The sequence below is a fragment of the Seriola aureovittata genome, chromosome 18, assembly GCF_021018895.1.
Source record: "Seriola aureovittata isolate HTS-2021-v1 ecotype China chromosome 18, ASM2101889v1, whole genome shotgun sequence".
NCBI classification, from domain to species: domain Eukaryota; kingdom Metazoa; phylum Chordata; class Actinopteri; order Carangiformes; family Carangidae; genus Seriola; species Seriola aureovittata.
This window is the reverse complement of record NC_079381.1, coordinates 11,853,602-11,870,490: the sequence shown is the minus strand read 5'-3', so window position 1 is coordinate 11,870,490 and position 16,889 is coordinate 11,853,602. Positions and strand designations below refer to the sequence as shown.

The 16,889-nt window shown below is 40.2% G+C and overlaps 2 protein-coding genes across 3 annotated transcripts in view; one reads left to right on the top strand and one right to left on the bottom strand.

Moving 5' to 3' along the window:
* Nucleotides 1-16,889, top strand: part of morn5 (MORN repeat containing 5) — a 47,362-nt gene that overhangs the window by 11,611 nt on the left and 18,862 nt on the right. The window contains exon 5 of the mRNA XM_056402814.1: nucleotides 7,290-7,333. Coding sequence (XP_056258789.1) covers nucleotides 7,290-7,327 — 38 coding nt within the window. The 3' untranslated portion in view covers nucleotides 7,328-7,333. The remainder of the gene's footprint in view (nucleotides 1-7,289; nucleotides 7,334-16,889) is intronic.
* lhx6a (LIM homeobox 6a) lies at nucleotides 315-15,928 on the bottom strand. Of its 2 annotated transcripts, none has more exons than XR_008830245.1 (9): nucleotides 15,146-15,928; nucleotides 14,209-14,280; nucleotides 13,774-13,956; nucleotides 11,496-11,617; nucleotides 3,521-3,741; nucleotides 2,943-3,043; nucleotides 2,681-2,776; nucleotides 2,211-2,365; nucleotides 315-2,062 (listed from the first exon to the last, which is right to left on the bottom strand). XR_008830245.1 is itself a non-coding variant. In XM_056402808.1 (9 exons), exons 1-9 carry the CDS (start codon nucleotides 15,221-15,223, stop codon nucleotides 1,983-1,985), a joined length of 1,128 nt encoding a protein of 375 aa, XP_056258783.1. In that variant the 5' UTR covers nucleotides 15,224-15,925; the 3' UTR covers nucleotides 315-1,982. The 2 variants fall into 2 exon arrangements, 1 of the variants encoding a protein (XP_056258783.1); XM_056402808.1 differs by having other exon boundaries at nucleotides 2,211-2,385; nucleotides 15,146-15,925.

Sequence of the window (16,889 nt, the reverse complement as noted above, 5' to 3'; positions counted from 1 at the left end):
ACACACACACCAGGATGCACACAATTATCCACAAAATAAAGGGAAAATACATGCATGTGCCCGCAACCAAAGAACTAAACATGCACCCCAGCCACAATCACAATCACAGTAGAACATCATGCTTAATTAAAAAAAACACATTGAAGATACAGTTACTTTATACGTATTGATTTTATTTGTATTTTTTGCCATTTAAAAATCCTTTTAATTATTGTACCCAACTTTCTTTGATTTGTGCCATATATTTGGGAAAATAAAAGGGAAATATTGCTTTTACTAATTCATCCTCAGAAATGATCCAAAAACCACAAAAATATCACATTCTATTTTATTGCAGTTTAGTACACAAAACATTTATGATGCACAGTCTATCAAATAAACTTTTTGTTTCATTTCATGTTTTTTTAACAAAACAAAACATTTTCAGAGGGGGGAAAAGTGCTTTACAGGGATTTACCATCTCAATAAATACAAGGACATTGAGGTCTTGTTGGATCCTGTTCTTCACACATTGGCCATGGCACTAAAATACAGATGCACACTCTCTACAACTGCCAATACACACACACACACACCCACACACATACACCCACACACACACACACACACACACACACACACACACACACACACATACACCCATACACACACACACACACACACACACACACACACACACACACACACACACACACACACACACACACACACACACACACATCTTACTATGTACAACCCAGTCTGTTTTATATTGTCCATTTTGTACCAATACTCCATTTCCCTCCTTGTACGAAAGACACATGCACACAGAGGCTGAACGAACAACTTAAAAATCATAAATTAGTGACAATGCACCTGTTTGGAAATCTGAAAATATGTAACACGTTTTGTAGGAATGTGTAGTTTGACAAGTATTCTCATGTCAGACTTCCCTCTGTTTCTATGTCAGTTTGAAGAAATGTAACAGGATTGTGGATCTTGAAATCTGTTAGCTCCTGCCTCTAATCTTACAGCCATGATTTACCAATACGCAACCCCAGACATTGTGCTTTGTGGTTTTCCTTCATGATAAGCAGTGAACATGCTACAATACATTTGTGATTTTCTACAAATGGAAGATTCCAATGGAAATTCTTATAATTTCTCCTACACATGCAAATAAAAAAAAAAGTCCAAATCTCTTTTTAGTGATGAATTACAGGCTAGAATTTAACTGCTGTAAACAACTACTGTTTCTTTTAATAATGGAAAAGATAAGGCACACAATGTTTTCATCTTTTAACAAAAAATCTAATTCTACACGTCATTTCAGTGGAAAATTTACCAAAAATGTAGCTGGGAAGTTTCTGTTTTTTGAGATGTCATAAAGTCACTATGTCATTCCTAAAGGACATATTTCAACATATTTTGTTTACGTTTAGCTTTCCTTCATGGTTGCTTAGAGAGAAAAGAGGGAGGAGTCTTACCTCTAATGTGGTGTACTGTGTGTGTCTGGCCCTTGGGCCACAACGACAGTCCCCCCTTAAATTTTCCCCTTTTTGTTTATCTTCAGTTTTCTGACAGCACTCGAGAGGCTTCAGTCCTGCTTCCCTGATCAGTCTCATCCCTTTACAACTCCCTCCACCTTTAAGTCAGAGGGTGGATGAGTAAAGTGGAGGATGCTGTACACTTGAAGCAAAATGGGTCCTTTTGGCGGTGTAAAATATAGTCTGTGAGTTCCTGCTAATGATAAATGCTTCATGATCATTTTGTCAGACTGGATGCAGGTGGGATATTCATGTCCTCGGAGAGAAAAAAAAACCAACCAAAAAAAAAAAAAAACATTTCTTTTTCTGTTTCCAAGTGGGCAGAGCTCCTGTAAGATTTGTCTTTTCTCCAGGCTGACTCCTGCTTGACCTCCAGGTCAGGTCGGTAGACGTCACTGATGGGAGATCAAGGGTTAGGGTCCGGAGGTTAGGGGTCATAAGGTTCATAGTGGAGTGCTAGCGGCTGAGGGGGAGCTGGGGCAGCGACATGGCCTGGTGAGGGAGACTCTGAGAAGTCAGCACAGAGAAGGGATGACCTGGAGAACATACAGGAAACACATAAAAAAGAGTTAAAAACAGCTAAATAAAGAAGACTCTGCTATAAAAAAGCAGCCAATAGTCATTAAATATGAAGCTGAAATCTTTATGTGCTTATTCACCAAACTGTAAAAAAGTACAACTCACTGTCAATGTACCCGTGAAGGGCCACCATGCGCGCACGCTCAGGACTGCCGAAGGGGGAGTAATGCAGCTCATCGGGCAGGGACGAGGGTATCCTGGACTGGGGATGACCTTGCGGAGCCCCACTGTGCTGGGGCGTGTGCTTTTTGTGTCTTGCTCTGCAGTTTTGAAACCACACCTATGAAGACGCAATGTAACCAGACATCATGTAGCTATATTCTTTAATAGAATATCTTGAGTTATTTTGTGTTTTTAAAAATCATAAATGACAAAATGCAAATGCAAAACTCTGCACATGTAAATATATTAATATGAATGTACATACATGAACATATTACTGTAACATATTGACAGCTAACATAACCTGATCTTTTCTCATGGCTGGATCAAGAATGTAAGTCTTTTCATATTCTATTTCAATACATTTAGCTACAACCAAACTATAACATATGTGTGGATGTCTTCGAACTGACCTGTATAACTCTCCTGCTGAGGCCCGTCATGTCGGCTAGTTTCTGTAGTGTCTGGGCATCTGGGTTATTGTCCTGGGCAAACTGAGCCTGCATGATCTGCACATTGAGACAAAACATTAGCATCAAATCAAAATTCTGCTGAAATCCGTGTTTGAAAGACAGCATGAAATACTGTATTTAGGGTTAATGTAATAAAACAGTGTAATTCAAATTTGCAAAATAAGCTGCTAATTGTATCAGAAACACTTCTTGTGTGTCTGACCTGTAGCTGTTCTGCAGTGAAGGATGTCCGTGCTCTTTTAGCCGGTTTGGGTTGACTGTCTTGTTCTGTTGGAACTGCTCCTTCTAACGTGATACCATTGCCTGAAAAACACAAGACAGTAATGTGATATGCAAGTCAGATTAGTTGTATTTCCATTTAAAGCAGCCAGAGATGTCCCATGAAACATATTTAAAACATAGGACTGAGACACTGTATCATAAAGCGACCTCAGTATTTTTTTGTCTAATTTGGGATCCACTTTTGAGAAACAGTCTAGTCCTGAGTTCTTGTAACATGACCTGCTAATCCTGTGGGTATCCATCAGAACCACTGAGAAATCAGGAATAAACAGACCAGCTATAATATAAACCAATAATATAAATATTAATTTAAGTTAATACAAGAAATAAGACATTATAGAATTTAATATTTAATGGATGTACTGAGAAAATAATGTGAAATATATTAAAATGCACAAATCTGGATAAATCCTGCTCCAGGAGGAGATTTTTGAGCAACCTTCTGGACAACCACTGAGAAGAATTGCAGTAAATTTTGCCACAACGTCTACTACTCACCACTCTCAGCCGCTCGTTTGAGGTTCTCCACCATGGTGTCGTAGTGAATCCTACACAGGACCTTCTCCTCCACCAAACCAAACTCCTCTCCCGTGGACAGCTGCCTCTTACATGAGTAGCACGCAAAACATGCCAAGTGGTATGCGTTTCCCCTTGCGCGCCGCACCCAGTCGCTGGCGTATATCTGCCGCCCACAGCGGGCACACTTAGTACCAAACCTACTGTGAGGGAGAGAAAAAGAGACACAAGAGAAGCAGCAGAGAGAAACAGAATGAGGAATTATTGGTTTGTCGATAGGGTAAAAGCAACATCTCGGGAGAGAAAATTGCAGCAGTGGATGATCATATAAATCTTATCTCAGGGTCATTTCCAGATAGTACACACACAGAATTAAACATGTACAGACATTCTTTTCTTTGACAAGAAAGCTGGAGTTGTAAATGAGAGTTTTTAAACTTGACGTTTTGGCAGAACTCAAAGGGTTTAAGGAAGAAACCTTGGAGGAGGATGTGGCCTTCAGAAAAGACTCCTGACTGCGGCTGCAAGCTGAGCCTTGAATGCAAACAAACCAACACCTGCAATTTCCTGGCTGATGCATGAAGACCCTGACATGTACACATGCTCCCACACAAACACACACACACACACACACACACACACCAGGGAACAAACCAACACACACGTAAGCCAGGGTGGTTTTACACACAGTGGAAGATGAAGAAAGACTTGGATGACATCACTCTCGATCGCCCCGCTGTAACTGATAGCAACAGTGAGATCAGGCGGCATATAAACTAAAACCACCTGACCTACTGTTCTGGGTGGGTGGGGGTGGGTGGGAGGTTGAGGGGCACAGAGAGGGAGAAGATGAGAGATAAATGAACAGAAAGTTAGAGAGAGAGGTTAGGCAGGGAACGGCTAGGATATCAAGTTGTTGGGTCAGCTCGAAACAAGATATTAATGTCTGAAATAAACATGCTCCGCTCGTTGGAAATATTTAAATTGCGGTAAATGTGACTGTGGACAGAATGAGACAAATACAAGGGTGAAAGAGCATAAGGGCAGAGTGGAACTGAAGGCTGCCATGGATTTAATTACACTAACATTCATGTTCTGTCATTTTTCTTACTGTCCACCAATCCTATGAAAAGAACAAACCCACTAATGCGTACCTCCCCCTATATTTTTTGACTTCCCTCCCTGCCTGTGGCACACAGCCAAAATCTTTAAAAATGGGTCATAAATAGTTTCATTTTTCTTAAAAAAAAAAGATGAATAATTTCCTGAAACAGCAGGGCCTTGTAGTTCTTGGAGGTTTTGTAGACAAACGTTACTCTAACATGAAAAAATAGTGCATTTGTCACGGACTATTTACAGCTGTGGATTAATACACATTTGGTGCTCTAAGAAGTATTTACATTAGCAGGACAGTCTACGTAGAATTGACTCCAAATAAACTACAGTGCCCATGTTCAGTGTAATGAAACAACACGTGCAACAGTGTGACTCACTAATGTCTTTTTAATCGTTTCTGGACAACAGTGGAGCTCTATAGCACAGAGGAATAAGCTATATAAAGCTCTGGCTACACAGACAATACTCTGTTAGGTTTGGTCTTTTTATTTAAGTTGTTGATCACCAAAACTATCTATTTATTGAGACAGGGTTCACTGAGCAGCTGCTGGCACTGTGAACTATCTGAAAAACCTCTACCTTCATGCAACTGAAACATCATACCAATTTCCTGTTTTATACAAAAATCAAAAGTCATCAAACCTGTCATTCAAAGAGCACATTATGGCTTTAATGAGTGTAAAACGTTTTGGTTTTGACGTGGTTATGGTTAGGCTAAGAGCCATTGTTGGGGTCAGCAGCTGCCAGTTCTGGTGAAAGAGGCAGGATTTGTAAGCAGTCTGAGAAAGTGCTGCCTCAGGGGTAAAACTGGGGGCAAGAAGCATAAACAGGCACAAATTGTACAGCCAGCATTATATATATTTACATCTGGTTTCAGCTCAAATTGAAAGCATTTTCATGAACAGGCAATGACCCAGAAATCAAAAACTAATGGCTGACTCAATTTTTTTCTGATAATTATACTAATATATGTTGCAATTGCTTCTTTATGCCGCCTTAAAGCAACAGAGCGATAAAGAGAAAAACACAAAAACACACTATCCCGAACATCAGCATAATTCAGACGAGCAGCCAGTAGTTTAACGCTATGGAGGAGGCAAGAACTGGTGAGGGCACAGATCAGGATGAGAAGAGTAGATGAGGAGAGAGGTGGTAAGTGGCTGAGGCAGAGAGTTGTAGTGCTGAGGGATATAGCAAAGTAAAGAGCGTCGATGGCAGGGAAGGAGCAGGATGACGGGGGTACAGGAGAGCACAAGGGTTGCCAAGTGAGTGGGTTTGGCAGCGCATCAGTGCACTCAAATCCACTCTATCTGGAATGAAAGCATACTATAGCCCTGACATCTCACAAGCTCATGGCCCTCCTTATGTTTGTGAGCTTGTTGGCCAGAGGTTTCATTTTCATGCTTGTAGTATGGTAGGGAATATATTTTGGTCATTATTAAATGCCTACTGTTTGAGGATCTGCCCCATATCTGTCTGACTCTGCATCTGTCTGTCTTACAGGGTTCAATAAACTATATTGAATGAGCGAGACAATGTCCATTAAAACAGGTCATCAACTTCACTTCAACATTAAAGCAGAGAGACAAAAAGTCTTCGTGGTGACCTTGAAATGAAATTGGCCAGCATTACACTTACAGAGGGCTTAAGTTGTCACAGATATGTGCAACTTAACCAAAAAAAAGCTCCTATAACCCGATAAAGCCACTCCGGAGACAAATCGACTCCATGGCTTCCTGTACATTATGTACGTATCATTTCAGATTGTTATGGAGAATTCCAGCCTGGTTCTACAGTAAAGAGGAAAATATTGTGGAACATTGCGGCTAATCTAGCATGACAGCTTGTCAGTTTCATGCTCCGAGACAGAACCCAGAAAAGCTGCAAATCATCTCTTGTTTTAACCCCCTCCACCTCCATCTTCCTCTCCTCAGGCCCCTCCCTCCTCCTACTATGTCTTTTTTTAAAATCTCATTTTGTCTTTGTACCAAAAACCTGGTGTTTATTTTGTAGCAAGGTCAATCCTAACAGCCCCCATATCACTCACAAGAGGGAAAATCCTACACCGCAAAACTCCCTTTTGCCCCAGACCTCTCCTATTTACTCCCCATCTTTCCTCTAATCTTTACTCTTTTTTTGTACAGTAATTCACCTGCTGCTGAGAGAGGGGCTTGAGGAGGTACACGTTTTTTGGATTATTCCTGATGTGCTGTGAGAATACACTAATCTCTATTAGATTTGTCCTGAGAGAGTTCTTGCTCGACTGTGCGGTTTAAAGGCACGAGGTTCATGTTAGGCCTGTAGTATGGATATCTAAGACGGGAAAGTGATCTAAATACTTTACAGACAACTTCTTTTAACAGATTTAACTTATTATCAGGCTTTAAAATATTAACCCTGACTAAAAGAAACCTTGACATTTCTATTCACTGTTCTTTGAGCTGGTAAAAATGCACTGCAGTAACTGTGAATAAAGGCAATTTTCTTTTTGAAATCCATTCTGGTTTAAAAACAAATAATCTATTGAAATGCTTTGAGCTCTTTATTTAATGTGTAACATTGTGTGACAGATGTGTTATTGTAATTGTAGCTGATTCATTTCCTAATAAAAACGTACTCTCTCTCTCTGTTACAGGTTACTCATCTTGTTGCTATGGAGACCTAATCAGCTAACCTGAGGTAGGTTGATGAATAATTATTATTACAATGAAGACACACACACACACACACACACACACACACACACACATACATGAAAAGGTATACGTACACATGCACTCGTGCACACATCTCACCCACAAAGTTCCCTACATACATGGACTCTGGTTACAGTGTCAGTATCCCAGGGTGCCCCTGATTAGTGCAGCAATGCAACTTCCTGTGTGGCCTGCAGCTCACGGCCAAGGATGAGTTTTTCTAAGCAGCAACCCGAGGGAGGGGTGCTGGGAGGCTAAGGGGGTGGGGGGTGGGGGGGGTCAGGGGAGGAGGCTGATAAAGACATGGTTTGCGTGTGTGTGTGTATGAAAGCAAGCCCCTGAGGCCTGACATGGGTTTGAAAGGCATAGCACGGGCTCTGTCCTGCGCTCGCTATCCTGAAATACACCCCCCCCCCCAAACACACACACACACACACACACACACACACACACATATATGGAGGGAAACCCTCTCTGATTTCCTGCTATTACGCCCCATTAAAGCAGCTGTCAGTCCAAAGCCAGATGATAGGCTGACACAGATGAGGAAATATCTCCAGAGGTTTGAAACCAGCCCAGAGGATCTGGACTCGCACTGGTGTTTAACTTAGTTTGAATCTGGCCTAAACCCAGATTACAGTTTATATTTACAGAAGTAACCATTGTACAGGCCTCGGCCCTGCAGCAAAGCTTCTCTGTCACTGCAACATTTTTTTTTAATCATTTCTCATTTTCCAAAGTGACTTCCAAGGAAGTCTAATCTAAACCTACAAATATTATTATGCAAATGAGGAATTTTGTCTGCAGATTGCAACCATACTGAGTAGGAGATGCAGCACTTCAATTGAAAAAAGTCTAATTATTTGACCTACAGAGTATCCAGACTGTCAAATCAAATGTATTATTACTACGTTTCTCATACCTATCTTTGGAGTCACTTTACACTGCTGATAGTGTATAGTTGTGCGACAGAAAGGTTGGTGAAAGTTTTAACGTATGCAATGTCGACTGTAGCTCATTCAATTAATCAAAAAATCAAAAAAGTATTTAACAAAAAGCAACTAAGTACAAGACAGAGAGCAGGAACTACACAACCAGGGAAGTTGGGGAAAAAAAGGATTTGAAGTTTGAAGGTGACTTTGTCGAGTTGTGTGAAAGATATAAGTTTTCTTGTCCATTTGAACAAATAATTACTCTACAGATTTAAATTTGTAACTTAATGGGGCTTAACTACACCAGGACGGGACCCTTTTATCTGGTGCTACTTTTTGTTATCCATTATTATTACATTTAATAACAAACTCATTTACTGAGTTGTGGAACATAAAATTTATGCTACAGTTGCAATTACGATTACACTTATAGAAAACAGGTAGAAAAGTGGGGGTAAAATAGCTTTAGCTAAGGCTTGCTATGGCTCACTGGCTAGCTTTAGGTAGCCGGAGTCTCTACGTGTTTTGTAGTCTCTGCAAATTTTACATGCTGTTTTGTTGTTTTTGTAAATTACATTTCTATGTCATAATAATTTTTATATTATCAAACCTTTGTGTGAGAGAGATTCTGGTTTTTAACTAAATTCTGACCATAAATTGCTGTGTGAATTTGTGTAACCTGTAGTGTGTCTTTAATATACAGCAATTGCTTGGAAATTCATGGTGAACTTTAAATCCTTATACTGATGAGTCAACATAAGAGGGAATACATTTAATACTTCCATATGCAGACATGCTTTTTAATCACAATTACTGTATTTCATATAATTACAGTGCAGACTTCCCTGATGAGAATATAATATGTGACCCACTGACAGCTACATCTTAACCACTCATTACCATTTTTGGAGCTCTAATGCTCTGACATATTTAAAGTCCACTCTGCATGTTTAATAACGGCTCACAGTCCGCAGAGCAGTGGTGAGGGCGGAAGGAACTTTGAAATTGAGACGGGTCAGGTAAAATATTATCATGATCTGGCAGAGCAAAAACAGAAATCTCCATTTTGTATAGAAATGAGCAAAATGATTGGCAGCTGCTGAACAAGCATAAATAAACAGATATCTCGGTGTATGTTTGTATGTGTGTGGTTGTGTGTGTGCAGTCTTTAAAAGCTGTAAAAGGAGGCAATGTGTACAGTATATTCTTGCTAATACGTGTATGTGAATGTTCCATATTCATGTTTTCATATTTAGATGTGTGTAACCATGTTTAAGTGTGCACATATATCTCTTAGTGGGTGTGTGTGTGTGTGTGTGTACTTTTTTTTTTTTTTACTTTGGATAGGAGTCACATTCAGATCAGAAACATGCTGACCAGGCACTCGGGGCGATCTAATTGCTGGTCCGGAGGCCTGAGGGTCTGGGGTGGAGGACAACTAATTGCTGGTGATTATAAACCTCAGAGCAGCGGCTTGGTGTCAGGTTTCCATCAGAGAAACACCAAAGATCACTCACAGTTAGAAGCACATACACGTGCACACATACACATACACACACACACACACACACACACACACACACACACACACACACAGAGTGATAAGCACAAATGGGCATGTGTGTCCATACAATATACACACACCAGCTCCAGGCTACTGAACAAATTTTTTAAATGCTGTTGCTGGTGTGTGAACCCCATTTAACCTCAGATACCACACACACACACACACACACACACACATATATATATACTTTCATATCTTCAGTGCACACAAAACTGAATCCGCACACATGGTAAAAAAAATTAAAAATACAAAATCTATGAGTAAAGCCTCATTCCTCCTCTGCAGCACGCAAACACAAGTACATAATATATCTTATATAAGTGATGGTAAATTCATCCTTAAAATAGAATAGCTCAACATAGTCTCTCTCTCCCTCTCTCAGCAGCCATAACTGTAACACACACACCAGAGTATTTCTCAGGATGAAAAACTAACAACACACTGCATTCTTCCCTAAGTGTGTGTGTGTGTTTGTGTGTGTCTGCTTGCTCTATATGTCGACCTTTACATCTCTAGTTTGCATGAAAAAAAGTATGTTGAGCAAAGTGCATATAATAGCATATACATTTATACAAGTCTGAGTTTTTTTCCCCGCAGCCATCACCTATGTTAGTGTAAATGTATTGCAAATAATAGAAATAGATAGATTGCACTAGAGCATGAAGATAAAATCAATGTTATTATTATTGCTTTGTTTGATTCTCTGAAAAGAAACAACACGGATGTGACATGCAGCTCTATAGAGATGAAATAGAACAGAATAGAAATATATTTCTCTCGGTGTTGTTTATTTTTCGTTGCAGTTAACGCTCTGTTTGAGTAAATGAACCGATACTAAATTGGACAGCCACACACTGAAACTAGCATTTCCGGTGATTTCCGTTTGTTTCACGTGCCCCTCTGGAGGTGATCAGACAGCTACTGCACGCTTCGTGGCACGTGTGTGTGTGATGAGAGTGTGAGTGCACTACCGTTTCTTTAGCGCACAAGAACACAGGGAAAAAGTAGCCTCGTGCAGTAGAGGCCAAATGAATAAAAGCCCAGATCCAGAGTCTGTCTGATCTGACATGGTCCACGGGAAATTTATCAGTAAAGTAATCTGAAGTATTTTAATACGCCGCTTAAAATCTGATGTGATTTGAGCAGTAGAAGTTGGTGAAAACTTAGTCGAAATCATCTTCCTCACAGAACAGGCCATAACCCCACAGAGCCTCCAAAAATCATTACATTATGCTTCATTGTACGCCTTTTAAGGCCATTTTCCTTAATTAGACGTGGGCCAAACATTTCTTAGCCTAGTGTGTGTGTGTGTGTGTGTGTGTGTTGTGTGTGTGTGTGTGTTTTGGCTATAGCCATAATAAAACGGTGGATCTTTCAGCTATTCGCTGTAGGTAGAGGCTTTTATTTTGTTACAGACTTTCAGTTTTTGAAAAGGTCTTTCAAGAACACGTGAGGCAACCCGCATCCATCTCAAAGGATAAGACTGTCTGTGTGTGTGTGTGTGTGTGTGTGTGTGTGTGTGTGTGTGTGAGAGAGAGAGAGAGAGAGAGAGAGAGAGAGAGAGAGAGATGCAGAGGGCAGAGAGTCCTGTGTTGGCAGAGTGGTGGACGTGGTATTTTGAAAACACGGTCATAAACTTACCCTACCTGAAATAATCCATTTTACAGAAGATCTCTTTGTTTTTGATGTAGCAGCTGCTGTGCTGACGTAGTGACGTCCTGCAGACCGAGCACTCCAGACAGCGCACGTGCCAGATCAGGTTGTTCACCTGCAAAGAGATACCGAGCGTGTCAGACACACACTGATGAGGTCTCACGATGTTGCTGAGTAATGACTTCGTCACACTGTGAAGTTTTTGGATATATACGTTATTCCAATAGAAAAAGCACACGCGCATCTGCCACTCAGTTATGATCTCATCTTCGATTTCCCAGTGAGGTTAATAAAAAATAATCCTCTTTATATAGACGTAATAATACTTGTTACAGGTAAGTTTTATTACCTGGAAAATACAACCAAAATATTTCTTTAAAGTGATGCTCAATAATGGGTTTACAGTCATTATATGGATCCTCCAATTTATCTACGATGTATCATTATCAGGGACTTTTAATCAGCCTGTTTTGTGTGATTCACACTAACAATATTTCCGTTCTACTGTAGTACATTTTCCGTAAGTAATGACTAACATTGCTGTTGAAACACATGTAGGCTATTGCTTGTATACCAACCTATATTATCTTATTGTTATATTGAGAAATATAGATCCCTAACAAAAGCAATTTACTTAGGCCTTACCAACGCTTTCTGGCACTGAGTGAAATATTTTTGATTTAACAGCAATTATTTCAACAAAATGAAGAAAAAAAAAAACAGTAGTAAATAATAATGGTCAGGTGTGGTGGAAAACAAGAGACCAATCTGTAGAAATGACTGAGGAAATTACTGAAATCATTTTGAAGTTTTACAGATAGCAAAGCCAGCTTAATGTCCATTTTCAAAAGATTTTACATGAAAATTAAAATTAGTCTAATAATTTAAGGCGAGAAGCAGGAGGGCTTTCCTGTAAAATGAACAGTTAGAAAAGGTCCAGACTGCGTAAACAAAGTCACGGCACATGTGTGTGCTCTGTTCATTTTAGAATATGATTTGTTAAAAACGCAGCTTTTGACCATTATGCTGCTCAGTAAACTGCTTATGAATGCATGCAAATGCTTATAATAATTATGGCAGTCTCTTCTACCAAAATTTAGAATTTATGATAATGATGATATTTTTCTAGATTTGTATGAATTTACTTACATAGGGTACATTTACATTTAAGACAAAAAATTAATAAATAGGCCTAAGTGTTAGCATATACAAGAGATTAGATAACGTAGGCTATTATGTAAGATTAGATATTGACAATTTTATCAGTTTTTTTATTTATTTAGATTTTGTAAATTACTTACCAAAATATTTTCAGTTTTTCAGCTGTATTTAAAAAACACATTGTAACAGAGAATATAGCTACAGATATTATATTAATAGGCCTAGCCTTTGATACAACAAAAATCAATTATTTTCAGTGTTATTTATTTCATCTTGAGAATTATTTTTTATGTAGCCTAAATATTTATTTTGCCTGCACTTAGATATTTGAATAAAATTTCTGGTCTTAACAATATTACCCCTGTGTTATCTGTGTTGCAGGCTGAGAGTCAGATAATAGACTAATGATCCTCACACTTCCTGACAAACACACCTATCCGCGCGCGAGTAAAGACTGATAAGCACGTGAGCGCACGCGACAAGACGGGACATATTGAGACTGAGGCAGAAACAGTAAAAACCAAAACATCCCTGTTGTGTCTGCGGTCTCACAAACCCCGTCTGTCGCTTTAACTTTGTTTCCGAAAATGTTTACTGCGGCGATAACATCAGTTAAATTTATACACAGCTTCTCTGAGGATTTCAGTATTTTGTTTTTGTTCTTCTCACAACTATAAAATAATTATAACATTAGATAAAACTGAATTATAATACAGCCTATATCAGTTCCTTTTACATAGGCTGCGATTTGTTCATATTAAAGCTACAGTCATGATTGGAGAATTTCTTTCCTCTTCAGTTTTGTAGTTTTATTTTTTCTTTGTTTTCATGTTCCAACAGTGAGAAAGCTTTAAGTTGTCCAGGCTTTCTGTTCATTCCTGAACATCAGCGTAAAAACACAGCAGGCCTGTCCAAACCAAAACAGGACCAGGGTCAACACGGCGCCCTCCTTCGCTCGCTCCTGAGCGTGTTGTGTAGTTATTAGCTGTCTGTTTATGTTAATACCACCGTAAAAAAAAGGGTAAACAAATAAACAACACGCCCCCAGAAGAATATAATGTTTAGCCTGTTTAGATGGGTAGTTTCAGGCTGTTATGGTCGGCCTCTCACCTTCAGCAAGTATCTGTCGAGGATCTCCAGACCGCAGCTGGCGCACATGTTCTTCCCGGTGGAAGGCACCGAGCTGGTGGTGGAGGTCGGCGAGCACACGGAGGGGGTGGACGGAGTGCTCGGGGACGAGCGAGTGTCCTCCCGCTCCATGTTGGACCTCTGGGATTCTCCGTCCGATTGAGACTGCAAGAGGGCATCGGCACAGCTCAGTAACACACAGACCCGATCCTCATCCCCACAGTGCCAGCGTGCACATGTCGCCATTTTCATCACAGCAGTGCGTGCATTAATTCACACATTCAAAATGATCATTTACACCAATCCTAACTAAATGTCCACATTTCATGGATGCGCACGGGGCCACGCTGGTTTCTACTGCGCGCACTGAATGAGCCATAAAATGTCAAAGCATAAATAGGCAATAAAAGCTCTCACCATTGGCGCGTGTTTCGAGTCCACACTGCAGCGCGAGGCTCCCTGTGTACTCTGATGCTCCGTAGAGATCACCTACAAGACAACGGTCAGTAAACGGCAAGTCTTCATCACTTCTCCCGTCTCATCTTCAGCTGAGAAATCCTCGGGAGACATTTGCAGCTCTTCAAGGCTACTCCTATATAAAGTAGTTCTGACAATAAACCCCGGTTAAAACTGTTAAAAGGGGCCCCCGCAACAAAAGGCACATTTTAATGAAGCTATTTCAATTTGGATTGATTTTTCCCTGCCCTTAACCCATGCCTCTCAGAATAATAGTATTTTCCTCGCAATCCAGGACACGAGAGTGGAGGGGGGAGAAAAAAAAACTACCTGTAATTACAAATAGCTTGAAACGCTGTGGATAAGAGGGACTCGGAGTGTCAATTTCAACTGTCAATCAGAAAAAGGCAACGGGTCACCCAAAGAATTGCAAATTTGATTTTTAATGGCTGTAATTAAAATCTAATTCTTCTCAGGCGAATTGGCAGCGCTCGAGAGGCTCGCGGACCGCAAATCACGCTATTCATAACAGAGAGGCGCGCGTGCCTCTTCACAGCGGCTGGCGCGTGCAGCTGATCCCAGTGCACAAGCAGTGATTCTTGTGACATCACAGGGAGACAAAAACAAAAACTCACACACGATGCTGCGGGCTGCAGATAAACTGCAACAGCAGATCGCGTTCAAAAGACAGAGGACAAACAATTTTTGGCGAATCAAAATTATTTCACATCGAGGTCACTTATTGCATCGTTATACCGCAAATCACTAAAACACACCACACACAAAAAATGCCAATTCAGTCCTAACTAAACAGCAAAGGCCCAGGCAGCGTCTCCAATTGGAAGCATTTACGCACAAAGTTGCAGCTTAAGACGAATGTTTTCCAAAGTGTTACTACCTGCTTCGTGGGAATTCCGTCGGACAGAATCTTATTTCCCTCTGAGAGAGGGGACAAAACTTCATTTTTCCAGTACATGAACCCCTGCGGTCTCACAGCGTACAGTAGTGTCTCCAAACTCGGTGCGTGGTATCAGGGAAAGAGTCGGCGATGGGCGTCAAAACTTGTACCATCCGTACAATACATGGATTCTGGTGCAGCCTTTAACTGACGCACGGGTTTGCTTTTTCTTTAGCGCAAAACTGTTTTCTCTGTTTGAAACACACTGCTGTGCGCGATGCGTCTCACTGCCACTCATACAAAACACTACAAAAGTTTTGAAGCTGTGCAGAGCCGAGGAGTCGCTTGCTGCTCCTCAGAGAGCCTTATTTAGAACAGAAAGATTTCTTCCTTTCCCCGTTTCCCCCCCCCACCCCACCCCTCTCTCTCTCCACTTTTGGGAAGGAGTCTGACTACAGGAAGTGAATCAAATTGAGGGGCTGGCAGCTTTTACTCCGAGGCTTCATAGGTGCAGGGGGGAGACTGCAGGGCTGCAAAGACGACGAGAGCGCAACAGAAAGAGAAGCAGGGTGTCTGTGCAGAGCTGCAGTGAAAGTTTGCGCGGCTCTCTGGCCTGCCTTCTGGTTAAAGAAGGGGGAGGGCGAGGAAAGAGTTTCATATGCGTGAGAAGGGTGGACACAGTTTGGACAGAAACTTACTCAAACTCTGCTGGTGTGTGTTTGATATCTCAGGCATGTATAGCGGCTGCCAGAGGAAAAAGAAAAACCCAATTGCCGTTTATTTGCTACTAGAAATATACAACTGATGCTGAGTGGAGGCAATAATGAACGTAGATACTCACGCACAAAGAGACCGTTTTATAAACAGTCTCATTACGAAGAGTTAGATTTACCTTATATTCAAGTTCTGCAGTTTCTACACTGGAAGAAAAAAAATAAAGATTGAAAAGAGAAAAAAAAAGATCATCATGGATTTATTCAAATTTCACGGTGTAAAATAGTATTTAATTCATTAATTTTTGTGGTGTAATCATTTGCTCTCCTGTTTAAATTCTCATTAACCTAATGATTTTACTGCTAGTTTTTATAAACAACTAAAAAGAAGTTGTTTTTCTTTCGTTCTTGCACCTTTTCTAATATATTCAAATTCTGCAAACACATTATGAATTCGCAGCAAAAATATTTAGGCCATGCAGGACAGAAAAAATTAAAAAATAACCACGCATATACGATGCGATTTATTAATTTAAAAATCCATATGGGTCTTTTATTTTGACACAATTGTCAAAAGAATTACGAAAAAGGATCTTTTTTTGAAATGTATGCAAACAGTAGGCCTGGAGGAGCTGATGCAGATGAAACAGAAAGTCTCGGGGTCATTTCACCAAAGGGAAGCTGGGTAATTACAGGATGTGTATGAGCCCACACACCGGTTTGGATCGATGTGTCAATCATTAGGATTTTTTTTTTCCTCAAGGATTCCACAATTACCTGTAAATCTAGAGTTTAGAAACTATCCTATCAAAATAAACCAGACCTTAAAAAATAATAAACGTCTTCATCATTCTGGAGGAGAAATAAATGTAAAAATATTTTAACGAATAGGGCTTTTTTTTTTATTAAAAAACAGATAAATACACACATGGAGGAGAGATCGTTCAGCTGATCTAATGGACATCTGAAATATTCCGGTGAGGGATTTTACAACAACAAAGAAATAATAATTTAAAAAAACCGACTGGGTA